Source organism: Orycteropus afer, unplaced genomic scaffold (assembly GCF_000298275.1).
Source record: "Orycteropus afer afer isolate SDZICR_OR568_19922 unplaced genomic scaffold, OryAfe1.0 scaffold00010, whole genome shotgun sequence".
Taxonomy (NCBI): Eukaryota; Metazoa; Chordata; class Mammalia; order Tubulidentata; family Orycteropodidae; genus Orycteropus; species Orycteropus afer.
The window spans coordinates 22,742,856-22,755,993 of NW_006921597.1; the positions used below are offsets into that span (position 1 = coordinate 22,742,856).

Below are 13,138 nucleotides of genomic sequence, written 5' to 3' on the forward strand. Positions count from 1 at the left end.
GAACTTATAGGCCCATTGTCTGCCAACCCTATATATGATCTTGGATACACTCTCCATTTAGACATACCTAATTGTTTAGCTTGTTCACCTATCTATCCGTCCCTATACCCATGTTTGCTTTCACTGACAACTCAGTACTGTATATGCAAAAGGGTTCATATTTGTTGTCTGTACTACCCCTGTAACTCTCTATGTCTTTCTCATCCTCAATGCTGCCATACCAGCCTCCCTTTAAGGAGCATTCTGGGTATACTTCTTCCAAGACATCTTCGATATAGTCAATATCAACTTGATAATATTAAATACTTTCAATGTTAGATATTTAATATCACATTAGAGGAAAGTTTAAGGTATGGTTTAAATACTATTGATTTCCTTGTTCCCATCTCCTGGCTAGAGCCCTCTTTTTCTCTATGTACCACAGAAAGACAAATTCAACATTGACTAAAATCTTGCAAAGTATTTGAGTAAATTCAATAAGGAATAGGGAGGCTATTAAGGTTATTTTCACCAAGCGGATGAAACTAAGTTCAGACTTTGTTAATCATTTCTCTGTAAGAGGTGTTCCATGAAAAAACAAAAACAACATATGCCCAACAGTCAAGGGTGGAAAACAAGACACACCTGTCACACAGGACATTTAAAGAAAAATAGTGAAATAAAAGCAGGAGTCTTTATGTTTCCTGAAAAATCTATATTCTGTGAATGACAGATGCTAGTTGGAATGGGCCATTTATGAGTCATAGATGAGATGCTGCTCACTTTCATTTAAAGAAAGTAATATAACTATTATTTCCAGAACATAATCAGTGATTAACCCAATGAAGATCTTCACAGGTATTTGTTCAAATTCATTCAAAAATAGTTGGAAGTATTAATTCTAAGATATTTCAAATGTCACAAGGTGAAACGGACACAACACATGGAAGCTGCCATTTTGTTCTCATGAAAAGCATCCCTGAAACTCATGCTACTGGGCTTCCTTATTTTCAATGTAAATGAGTAATAATGTTAGTACTCTTACATTCATGTTCTAAACAGGAAGCTAAACTGTCATAATTCTTATTCACACATTAATCTTTCAGAAAACAAATATTGCAGCATTTTAAATTACAGTCAGATTTCAGAGTGAAGCTTTTTTTTTTTTTCCTTAAAATTACATTCTCAGTACTATTTGATGTATCAATTGGTATGAGTCAACATACTTCACCGATAAGCTGATGGGTACACTTCACAGATATTCCAGATTCATACAGTGCAATGTTTCACAACACATAACACCATGAAATCACTGTATGAATCCAAGAATTCCTACCTCTCTTGTGGTTTGCAACTTGAACAGAAGAAACTGTTGACAAAGCTAATTTGGGAGCAACTGCATAGGTTTAAAAAAATGAACAGCAAATTAGAAACAATAGCGAAACTTTCAAACTGTAATAACTTAGCATCAACCCACTTGAAAAGTAGCCCTAAATGAAGAGACTATTTGTATCTGTTGTTTCTGAGAGTCTGTTTCAATTACAAAGGAAGTCTTGTATTTGGCTGAAAATGGTTCAACATTGTCAGTAATAAAGTTTAGAAGCTTTATTTACAGAGGCAAAGAAGAATTGTCATTTTAATCAATAATCCAGTTAAGCAAGGCTTGTTTCAGTAGCAATATGGAGTCCCAACTGTCTTTCCTTTAAAATTGTAGTTTTGTTGTTGAGTTACTCAGCAATATTGTTGTTTTAATTCACTATGTCATTTTGTCTATGTAACCATAAGCTATGCTACATATAAACCACTGAAACAATTTATATAGAACTGATTGCAGACATAGTCAATCCCAATGGTCAACCATTCAGTGGTATCTGAACTTTGATCTTAGTGTCACCTTCAACAAGTCTCTCTTAAAAAATGTGACCTTCTTCACAGCATATTTTACCTTTGTGATGATTATCTGTTTCCTGATGGCAGGATTTTTTCTCTCTCTAGGTTTACCTGCCATTTCTTTTCTAATTATTCACCAAGAGTTACTTGTGAAAATAGGAAAACCAGGATAGAGCCTTGTGTTCATTACAGATGTTTACAAGATAAATTTTGGCTGCACAGATCTGGCCTCTGCTACAAAGTGTGCCCTTAACTAAAAGTTCAAGTTCAATTTCTGTATTCAACTATGCTGTTTCTCAAATAAATTCATTTGAACTCATTATCCATATTCTGAAATAATGCAACTGGCGTTACCTCAAGATATTTCTCTAAGTGTTTTGTTCTGTGACAAAACACAAAACAAAACAAAAAAACAATAGCAAAATAATTAAATGGGTGTGTTTCAAATTTTAATCAATGCATAATCTTGTTCAGCTCAAAACTCACTGTGGAGAAGTGATAAGTCTTAGATCCTGCCTTGTATAATTTGTTCAGTTTTGAATTTAATGGGAAATACTGAGTGACATTTCACAAAGATGCTGTCATTGAACTTGCCAAAGAATAAAGCCACTAAACCTCCTTAGAATACTCACAGAATTATACTAATAGGGGTGAACTTGATCTGTATTTCTTCTCCCACATATATATGCAGAAACTTGAAAAAATTCATTTGGAGCAGATGATTAAGATAATTCTATTTGCTAGTAATATATGTATCTGGGACAATCTCGATTTCATCACTCTGATCAAGGACTGGAAATGCAGTCCCACCAATTTGACTCCTCAACAAATTGCTAATATATTTTGTTTTGCTTAGCAGCTATTTCCTGGTTCCTCCTTTTGCTCATTTCCTCCTCCATCTGTATTCATTAGAGTTTAAAAGGAACATCCTGTATATAACCAAGGAAGGTAGAAGCCAATGATGTGCCTTTTTTTTTGAGAAGGAGCAAAGGCAGAAGAATGCAATTTTTTTTTAAAATTAAAATAAACTCCTATTTATATTTGATTACTTATATCTATAGGTGAGATGTGAATGTGAATTTAACACTGAATCTTATGAATTATATCACTCAGTTTTTAAAAGTTCTATTTCTTCCCGGGGTCATCACACTGCTGTATGTCAGTGTATTCATTTATTTTTTTTAAAAAAGACATTAGAAATCAAGAAAGAATTACTGCTCTAAGGACAAATAGAAAACAAGTTGCTCTTAATGCTGGTAAAAAAATATAATGTTAATTGGTGAAGGATTAAAAGGGGTGGGTGCCAACAAAGAAAACTTGCTGTGATGTGGACCAGAGAGAGATGAAGAAGAGAGGGTGATTGCTCCAAATTTCTGCAAGTCAATATGGAGCTACAGTAAAAGAAAACACACCTGTGAGGGGGCACAATACTGCCTTTATGTGTTTTTCCTAACTCAATACAACTGAGATAGCAGTTGGTTTACTTAAGAAAAGTAAACTGGAGATGGTAGAAGGAAGCCTGTGCTACTCACGACTTTTAAAACTTATTTATACTCCGTGCTGTGGGGTAGAAACAGCAATAGAACTCTAGACTTCTCTTGAGACTAACCGTCAACATGAATTTGGTGAAGTGTTATTTCTATGCTGTCTCATTTTGCCCCCCTACATCTTTCACTGTGCTATTTCTGGGACATTCTCCATATTAGGAAAATATTCAAATTATGATTTTTTCAACAGCATGGCATTCATGACGGTTCTTATTTAGTCCTGATAGTGTATGAGATTTTCCCCCTAAATATGTGGGATTTTATGTCAGTAGGAATTTTACATGCTCCTACCTTGTTTGGGGTTAGAAACCTCAAGGGAAGAAATATTCGGCAATATCCTATCAAACTTTGGAGGATCTGCATGCATCAGGAAAAATCAGGGTATGTTATTTTCAACTACAATGCCATTTGGTCGAAACAGAAAATTAAATGGACAGCAACACAAAGCACACATCTGCTCTTTAACTTGGCTGTGATGCACTGAACAGAACATGACTCCCACACCAAGCAAGAACAAGCAATTGATGATTCCCCCCAAAATTGAATGGACATTAAATATATAGCCCCGTCCCTAACAAAGCTACACATTCACTTTTTGAAATAAGGTAGATTGTTCTTACACAAAGAACCAAATAAGGACTTTAGCAATTTAAACCGTATGTAAAGCTGGTGCCTGAAACTGCAAGATAACACTAAAGGAATAATTTCTCACTTGAGGATTCCATTCTCCACAATTTATATTTACAGATATGAACTGACTGCATTAGTCTTTCATGAAAGATTCTTTGGGGTATGTTTTAAGTGTGAGCCATTATCTTGGAAAAGAAGAGGATCTGTTTCCTATTTTTCTTTAGGTCATTTCTCAGAGAAAGAAAGCAAGGATTTAGTGATGGTTCTGGTTTAAAGGGAATATTCTAAGGTGCTTCCCATCGTATCTGTGGATGATGTGTATGGGTGCAATAAGTTTTCACGATATGTTTACCTCAAGACATGTTTCTAGAGTGATTGGTTCCAAATCCAGAAGTAATTAAAAGCCTTGTTTAATTTAGGAACTGATACTTTTTTCTCCTCCATCCAAGGGATAAAAACATGACTGGAAAATCAGGAGGACAGCCAAGCTTAGGTTTAGGATTTTACGCTTTGAAACTATTTTTGTGATGTACTTAGGCCATGACTACTAAAGCAGTCACTTCAGGACTCCAATCACACCATCCACTGAGTTTCATATAAAACTGTATCTCCTGAGTGTCCTTTGGGAACACTCAAGTCCACAAGATGAGCTCTTGCCTTTAAAATCCTTTAGCATATTACTGTTTGTGCTCCTGATTTCTCACTAATATGTGGGTTGTTTTTGTGGTTAGGTGCTGTCAAGTTGATTTGCTTATAGTGACACCAAGTGACAGAATAGAGTTGCCCCATAGGGTTCCCTAGGCTAAGATTGTCATGTCTTCCTCCCATGGATTGGCTGAGTGAGTTTAAACTGCCAACATTTCGGTTAACAGCTGTGCACTTAACCCTTGTGCCCTGAGGGTTCCTATGAAGTTGAATGCTGCTAGCTAAAATATCATGAGTCTATTTCTCTTCTTCCTAATTAGATTGGATATCTTTGAGGTAGGGCAAAGCCTTGCAGAGGTCCTCAATAAATATGTGATAATTGAGTAATTGATATCAAATGGCTAGGCTGCTGTAAACAGGTATTACCAGATTATTTCCTCTATAATTAAATTCTAAAGAATAACATTCTTGCAAAACATGGGACTTCCACTATAACTTTAGTCTTTAATATCTGTTTAGTAGGGAAGCTGATCCACTGTTGCTGTTTGTGTTAAAAAATTGAATATACATACATACACAAATGCATAAGAAATTTTAATATTGCTATTGTGATTGCTATATCTGTCAAAACATATGAAAGAAAGAAGAATGATTGTCCACATCTGTTTCCAGGTGTTACTAAATAAATAGGTATGTGGTAACAAGATCCCCATGAGTTGGAGCCCACTTGCCAGACAACTAACAACAAAGGCTAATGTGTAAATTACTGATTGAATGTTGCTTTTCACTTGAGCATTTCAGTGCCTGGTGGTTATTGAATTGACAAAACAAATCCACTTGATCCCTAATGATCAGCTTTGAAAAACTTTTCAAAATTTTCTTATGGTGATAATTAATATTATTCCTAGAAACTGTTTACTTAAAAAAAGATTTCAGATACCTTGGTATGGTTTTACATGAAGAATATATTTAGATACATTCTTAGATCAAATTAAGACAGTTTTAGTTTGGTGAAATGGATGTCTCTGTCTTTATCCTATGTTGTTGTTGTTGTTGTTATGTGCCAGTGGAGGCAAATACAGGTCATATGTGCAGGTGATGTTTTTAAGTTTAATGTTTAACATTTAGGGACTTGCTGGTTTTGATGGAATGAAAGTCATAATATGGTTTATTATGTTGTTAATAATAATTGTCAAAAATTTTAAGTTAAAATCATAATGTTATATTAAATCAATTTAGAAATGACTTTTAAAACTTAACTGCATATATTAAACTTTATCCTATGTTCCAATGTATTAAAAATTTGTCAATGCCTAGATTTTAGTATAGCTTTCTTCCTTAGTGTAGAATGGTTCCCAACACTCTTTCCTCCCCCGAGATGCTAATGTTCCTATTTAAGGATTTCCTATATGTATATATAAAAGAAGTAGGTTATTCTACTTTTGAATTGTGAAGATTACTTTCCCTGTATGGACTGATCAACTTAAAATTTGTTCCCCATATAGAATATAGTTTTATTTGGCATTATGTACCTAAGATAGTTTCTTGGGGAGAGGGGACACTTGTTTCTGCCCTGGAATACAATTAGGCATTTTCTTTGAAAAATGTATTTTCATTATGTAGGATGCTAAACTCTTCTGAACAATCAAAACTCAGAACCACCAGCAGCTATCTCATGGACATCCAAATCTAATCTATTCATACCTCTAGTGGAACAAAATTTTATGTGCTATGTGCTTTATTTGGGAGGAAAAATGTTGTCACGAAAGGAAGCCTCTCTAAACTCCAATAGACTGTTATAGTCTATGTTAGCCCTAATGAGATTTTTAATTTAACCTTGCATTTAATTTCTTTAAACTGTATTTTTTTTAATAATTGCAAGGCCAAGTAAGAAAAATACTTAAAATTATCCAGTTACTCTCTGTTTACTTAGGCTATTCCAAGATCCTGGCATGTCATAAATCATCAGTAAATACTAGTAATAACAAATGCTTAATTCTAAGAAGTAAATTGGGAGCTTTGAATGTTATATGAATGATATCATTGAGGCAAATTCTATGTTATTACATCCAGTTCTAATTGTTGTCTTTGCATAACAGGAAGTCTCTAAGAATTCTTCACTAGTGGGCCTCTTGTTTCAAGTTGTTATCAATTCCAAATAGAGAAATACATATATATACATATACCAAAAATATGTATGTGCCCTTTGGGTGAACTGTTGCAAGGTTTATTAATTTCATTATTTCATGAATCAGTCTGGGTTGATTGGTTTAATATGAAGGTCTCAGAGTGCTAGTTTATTACAATGCAAAAGGCAATGGGAGTCAGAAGATAAGGGTCTGGTCCAGCTCTGTCACTGACAAGCTGTGTGGGTACAACTACTGTGGACCTCAGTTTTCTTATCTGTAAAGGAATGTTGTTGGAATAAGAGATTTCTAAGGTTTTTATTAGCTGTCACATTCTGTGAATAGTTATCTAATGACCTTGTGGGGTCACATTTCAACTTAAGAAAGCATTCTGCTGAGATGATGCATTTGCCCTTGGAGAATCTAGGGTTTTAGGGATTCCTTTTGTGAAGAGAAAATCATTGCTGCATGCTTTACTTATGGACTCTTTAATTCTTGCAGTAAAATTCCAAAATGAAGTTGATGAATTACTATGGGGGGAGGGATCATCATGCCCTTCCAATGGGATCTTAGATGGCTAATCATTTAGGAATAGTCATTTATGGAAATCTCCTCTTCTTAAGGAGTCTGATCCCATACATTTGGGAAACTAGATTGAACTATCTTAATGATCTCTTCAACTGAATTCCAAAGACAATACTTCTGATATAAGTCCATAATCACACACCCCACAAAGACTTCCTTTAAAAATAGACAAAATATCTGAAATGCTCATTGGATGCCATTATTCCATTGTCACTGTTACATTTTCAGTTACATCTGTGGGGAACCTAGAAAATGATCTACTTAGGAGAAATTTATTTAAATGATGGTACATGTAAATAGAAGAACCTTGACAACCTTGTGGACAATCCTAATCTGTCCTATAGGGTCACTATGAGTTGGAGTTGACTTGATGGCAATGGGTTTGGTTTGGTTGTTCATGTAAGTAAGGAGCTCTGGTGGTGCTTCAGTTAAGCACTGGGCTCCTAATCAAAAGCTATTTGAACTCATCCAGTGGCTCTGTAGGAGACAGACCTGGTGATCTGCTGTGTAAAGATTATAGTCTGGAAAACCCTATGGGACAGTACTGCTCTGAGACATGAGGGTGCTGTGAGTCAAAATCGATTCAACAGCACCTAAGAACAACACCATAGATAAATAAGAGCTTGGGCTGGGATTGAATCCCAATTCTACCACTTGGAAAATTTCCTTAACATCTCTGTGCCTGAACTTTCTCATCTGTGCAATGGGGATAAAGACACTACCTGCTGTTGGTTGTCAAGACTGAGTGAGTTGATACTTGTTTGGCATTGTAGTGAGCATTCATTCAATGTTAGATCTTATTATTTTGTTTGTAGTTGCTATTGTAATTAAACTCTGACTATTGCAGTATAAATAGTTCTTCCTGATATGATGATGGGAAAAGAATATGCTCTCCCTATTTTTTTTTTTTTTGTAGTCTCTGTTGCAAGTGATTCTGATATGTAAAAAAAAAAAAAAACTTCAGTTAAAATATAGCTCACTTTAGGGAATACTCCACTTCTAGGGCATACAGAAATTAATACTAATTAATTACAACAACAGTTATTTTGAGATAGTGTGGAAAGATTCTATTTTAAATATTAAAAAAAAATCAGCAAAAATGTTAATTCCTAACTTTCTTTCAATAGAAGCACATTATCTTAGAATATGAATTAAATATGTATCTTTTCCAGATGATTGTTTTCATTAAATAGAGAACTCCACAGAGACTGGTATGTGACAATTTGGTTGTGGCACTTGAAATCCATTTTCACGATTCAGAAAAAATTGACTGAGATTCTAAAAATTTAGAATCTCTAATGACTGAGTTATAAAAATGAACCTTTGGAAGAAAGTTTCTCCCTCCTGTGCCCCAAAGAAAGCTCTCTGCACTGTACATTGGAGAGAACTATGCTAACCTGACATCTACTGCTAATGCTGTAGTGAATCAAGCTGAAAAGCAAGCTTGAAGCAGAGTTAAAGACATTTTATTTATATCAAGAAAGCTTTAGAGACATGGGGGTTGCATTAGAATATTTGTTGTGTTCTATCACTCATGCCATTCACTAAGCATGAATGGTAGGGGGATGTCATGGTAGGGAGTCTGTAAGGATGTAAAATGTGATTATCCTTTCCCATCAAAAGGAAAGTTTACTGATTTTTTTTTTTTTTTTTTTCTAGGATAGTCTACCATGTAGTAACTCATATTTTAGTTAGTCATTTCATTAAATGAGCTGGTAAATTCTAATGCATGGCAAAATGGAAACAGTCTGCATTGAGCTGTAGTCCTGCCTCGACTACCATCCATATCATTTAAACAAGTTGTTAAGTCTCAGTTTCTTTAACTATAAAATTATGAAGTTGGATGAGTTGCTCTTTAAGTTTCCTAACAACTCTAATTTAATTTTTATTTTTGGTTTTACTTTTAAAATGTGGTAAGAAATAGAGTGTCACCATGGATTTGAAAAGCCAGTTCTGTGAAGGTGTTAGTGAGCATCCTTCTTCCTGGGGCAAAGTGGTGGTCCTGGGGCAAAGGAGAAGAATATCAGGTGGAAATAAAATCGCTAGGTCCCCTTGGGTATATCCAGTTACTGCTGTGGTTCCTCAGGGAATCTGGCAACTGCATTATTAATGCCTAGAATGAAATCTACAGAAAACCCTGAAGTTTTCCAGGAGAAATCCCTGGGGCCTTGGAGGTAATCCCACCCTGTTCACCATCTTCACAGCTAGCTGCTTATTCTCAGAAACACAGCATCATTAAACTGGTTCAAGAAGATACAGTTTCACTGTGACTAGCAGGTCTTTCCTTGAGATGGTATACATAATTTTATTCTGTACTAAGCATTTATCTCACTAAATAAAAAAAATTTTGGATTTTTACTGTTACAGATTATGTTCAACCATGTTTCAAACTCTGTATAGTTAATGTCAGCAGCTCTGTGCAGCTGCTTCATGTACTATAGTATCTACCATCTATGTATTTCCTCTCTTGCCCCATATATTGAGGACACTTTGTGATAGAGGAAGGACATATTTATACATGGGAGGGGGTATCTTTCAATGTGGAGGAGTATCACAGTTCCCTACTCCCTTTCCTCAGACATTATGCTTATTAGGTTTCCAGATGACAACACAATAAGGTACTAGCAAATGAACTGCTATTTTTATCTAGGCCACTACTCTGGTGGCATAGTGCCTAAGGCATTTGACTGCTAACCACAAGGTTGGCAGTTTAAACCCACCAGCTACTCCTCAGAAGGAAGGTTGGGCAATCTACTTCTGTAGTGATACTGCCTTGGAAACCCAAGGAGGGGTTGCTGTGACTTGGGTCCGACCCTATGGCACATAATAATAACAACAACAACAGTTTTCTGTATAGAAATGGATCCAGTCAGGGACCAACAAGTCTTCTGAGGCACAGTATAGTGGACTGGAAAGAACCCAGAGTGGGAGTCAATAAATCTAAATTTTTTTCTTTTCTAATCACTTCCATTTGGTATAATGTCATGAGCGTAGCCTATTGAGTCATTTAGGCCTTTCTGGGAGCTCTGGTGACATAATGCCTAAGGCATCTGATTGCTAACCAGAAGGCTAACGATTCAAATGCACCAGCCACTCTTTGGAAGGAAGACTGGGCAATCTACTTCCGTAGAGATACCGCCTCAGAAACCAAAGGAGAGGTCATCATGAGTTGAATCGACTTTATGGCCATGAGTTTGGTTTTTGGTTTGGTTTGGTCCTGTGATTTGGGCAAGTTATTTGGTCACACTGAGCCTCACAATCACCATTTGTAAAATGGAATTCTGTTGACATATGGGACCATCGTCCCAAAATTCCAAGCATAAACATCTGCTTAACTCTACCCGGGAGGTGGAAAGGTGAGTTGGACTGCTCTCTATTGACACTTCAGAAGTCTTCCAAGAAGATTCCAGTGATACGCACAGCCTTGAAGTGACTGCTGTAGTGCAGGAGTTCAGTTACCTGTTGGAAGTTTCATCATAGGACCTTTTTGAGATCTTGGCAAATCTTGGTTTCAGCTAGGATTTTCTAGATGCCCCCACAAAGAAATAAGTAGCAAAAGCACAGATATCAGCTCACACTTAAGAAGTGACTTGGCATTCTAAAGTCACCTGGGAAAAGGTTAATACATGAAAAAGTCAATTCACTCAAGATGGGCAAATATCAACAAAGATTGCTAAATTTCTCTTGGAATTTTTTTTTTAATCTTTTTAAATAGGAGATTATTTTCATCTCTCCAATTAAAATATTTGATTTGTTCTTCAGGATTAAAAAAGCAGCTGTCCTAATGTTCATTCAACTTTAGGATTAAAAAAAAGGTTTCATGAATATGAAATGCTAGTTACACAAATATGAAATGGATCTGTGATGAAGATACTGGGTACATGATATAACAGACTCCCAAAGGCATTTCACCTGGAACCTTAGCTTTCCTTCTAGAACATTAGCAAACAGTTCAAAATTAATATAGTACACCATGCAATTTGCTATATCACTACACTAGCCTGAAATATATATTTTTTTCCTTATTATATAAAACCTAATAGAAGCTCTGGTAGTGTAGTGCCTAAGGCACTTGACTGCTAAACAGAAGGCTGGTGGTTCAAACCCACCAGCCACTCCTCAGAAGGAAGGTTGGGCAATCTACTTCCATAGTGATACTGCCTCGGAAACCCAAGGAGGGGTTGCTATGAGTCGGGTCTGACTCGAGGGCACACAACAACAACAGCATAAAACCTAATTAGTTAAAGGGAAATTCAAATGAAACTTATATTTAGGGGATTTAGAAGCATTAAAGCAAAGGGAGAAAAACAAACAAACACTTCAGCTCTCTGGATAGCATGAACATGATTACTAATAACCCTTGGGTGAGAAAATGATTAACCTTGTGATTTTCCTCACGATCCAGGTTTCTAAAGTAAATTGATACTGAATAAAAATATTTGGATGCTGTATGGAAAACATCTTTTACAAGGACTCCAACTGGCATGAACTGTTTTCAAGTATGAAAACATCTCTGGGCTTTCTCAACAGGCTGATGGATCCCTGCAGGTAGCACTTCCCCTGTTTATTAGTTCTGCCAATTAAATCAAATTAGAGATGAATTTTTAACTCTGTGATGAAGGCAATGTTCATTAGAAGAGAACACAGGGAAAAGGAACTTTTCCCTTAAGTGAACTATTGCTTCAAATTGAATAATTTCAGGGGCTTGGGAGGGGCAACCAAACACCTTCATTAATAATTCTATGTGTGTCATACTATCATGTCAGTCATTTGAAAGTGATTTAAGGAAAAACATATGGCTAGATCCACAAAATGCTTATATCTGTCTTTCCTTTTGTGGCTATTCTAAGAAATAGTTCTATTTATTTAAAATTTTCAAAATTTTGGAAAAGATCTCTCTAGATGTAATCTTTTATTTCAGTTGCTCGCCCGCCTCTATCTCTGACTCATCTGTTACCTGTTTTGTTAAGAGGTGATAATCACCCCCACAAAGCTATGTGCACATCAGGCCAATCCTTGCTGGTTGAATTATGCTTTTTATAATATGCTGTTTAACATAATTAGTGAAGGTACTTGCCTTTCAGGACTAAGAATCAGATAATAGAAGTTAGAAGGCAATGATTAGTTTATCACTTTAACAAAAACACTGAAACTATCAATTTGGGTCATCAGCATCAACAAGTGTTTACTTAGATAAAACTGGGAATGTTTACTTAAAAATGCATGATGCATTTCATCAAAAAAAAAATGAAAGCTACCACCTCAGGTGAAGTAAACACAGATCATAAAGCTCAAATGGCCACAGATCAATTTTGGGATTCATTAATTGCTGACAATATCGCAAGTACTTTTTTCAGCCATGGCCAAAGCACATAAAAATACCCAAGTTTTAAACCAAGTACCATTTGGATGACTGGGAGACCTATTTCCTAATAGATAGACAACAGCAGGTACAAATGACCTTAATGGGAAATTTGTTTCAAAAATGTTTTTAGCAGATGATCGGAAAGGATGACCATTCTGTCCATGCATTTGAACCTTAATGCAGGCATTGACAATCTAAGATCTATGCTGAAATCTTTTAGGGCTCTAAGACCTACAGTCATTTCTGCATACAGCATATATATGTGAATTTATGGCTACATACATCAATAATGGGAGCTCTGGTAGCATAGTGGCTAAGGCACTTGACTGCTAACCAGAAGGCTGGCAGTTCAAACCCACCAGCCACTCCTC

The 13,138-nt window shown here is 35.8% G+C and overlaps 1 protein-coding gene across 1 annotated transcript in view; it reads right to left on the reverse strand.

Moving 5' to 3' along the window:
* NTNG1 (netrin G1) overlaps positions 1–13,138 on the reverse strand; it is a 494,390-nt gene that overhangs the window by 88,279 nt on the left and 392,973 nt on the right. The window contains exon 5 of the mRNA XM_007949962.2: positions 3,708–3,773. Within this exon, the coding sequence (XP_007948153.1) occupies positions 3,708–3,773 (66 nt within the window). The remainder of the gene's footprint in view (positions 1–3,707; positions 3,774–13,138) is intronic.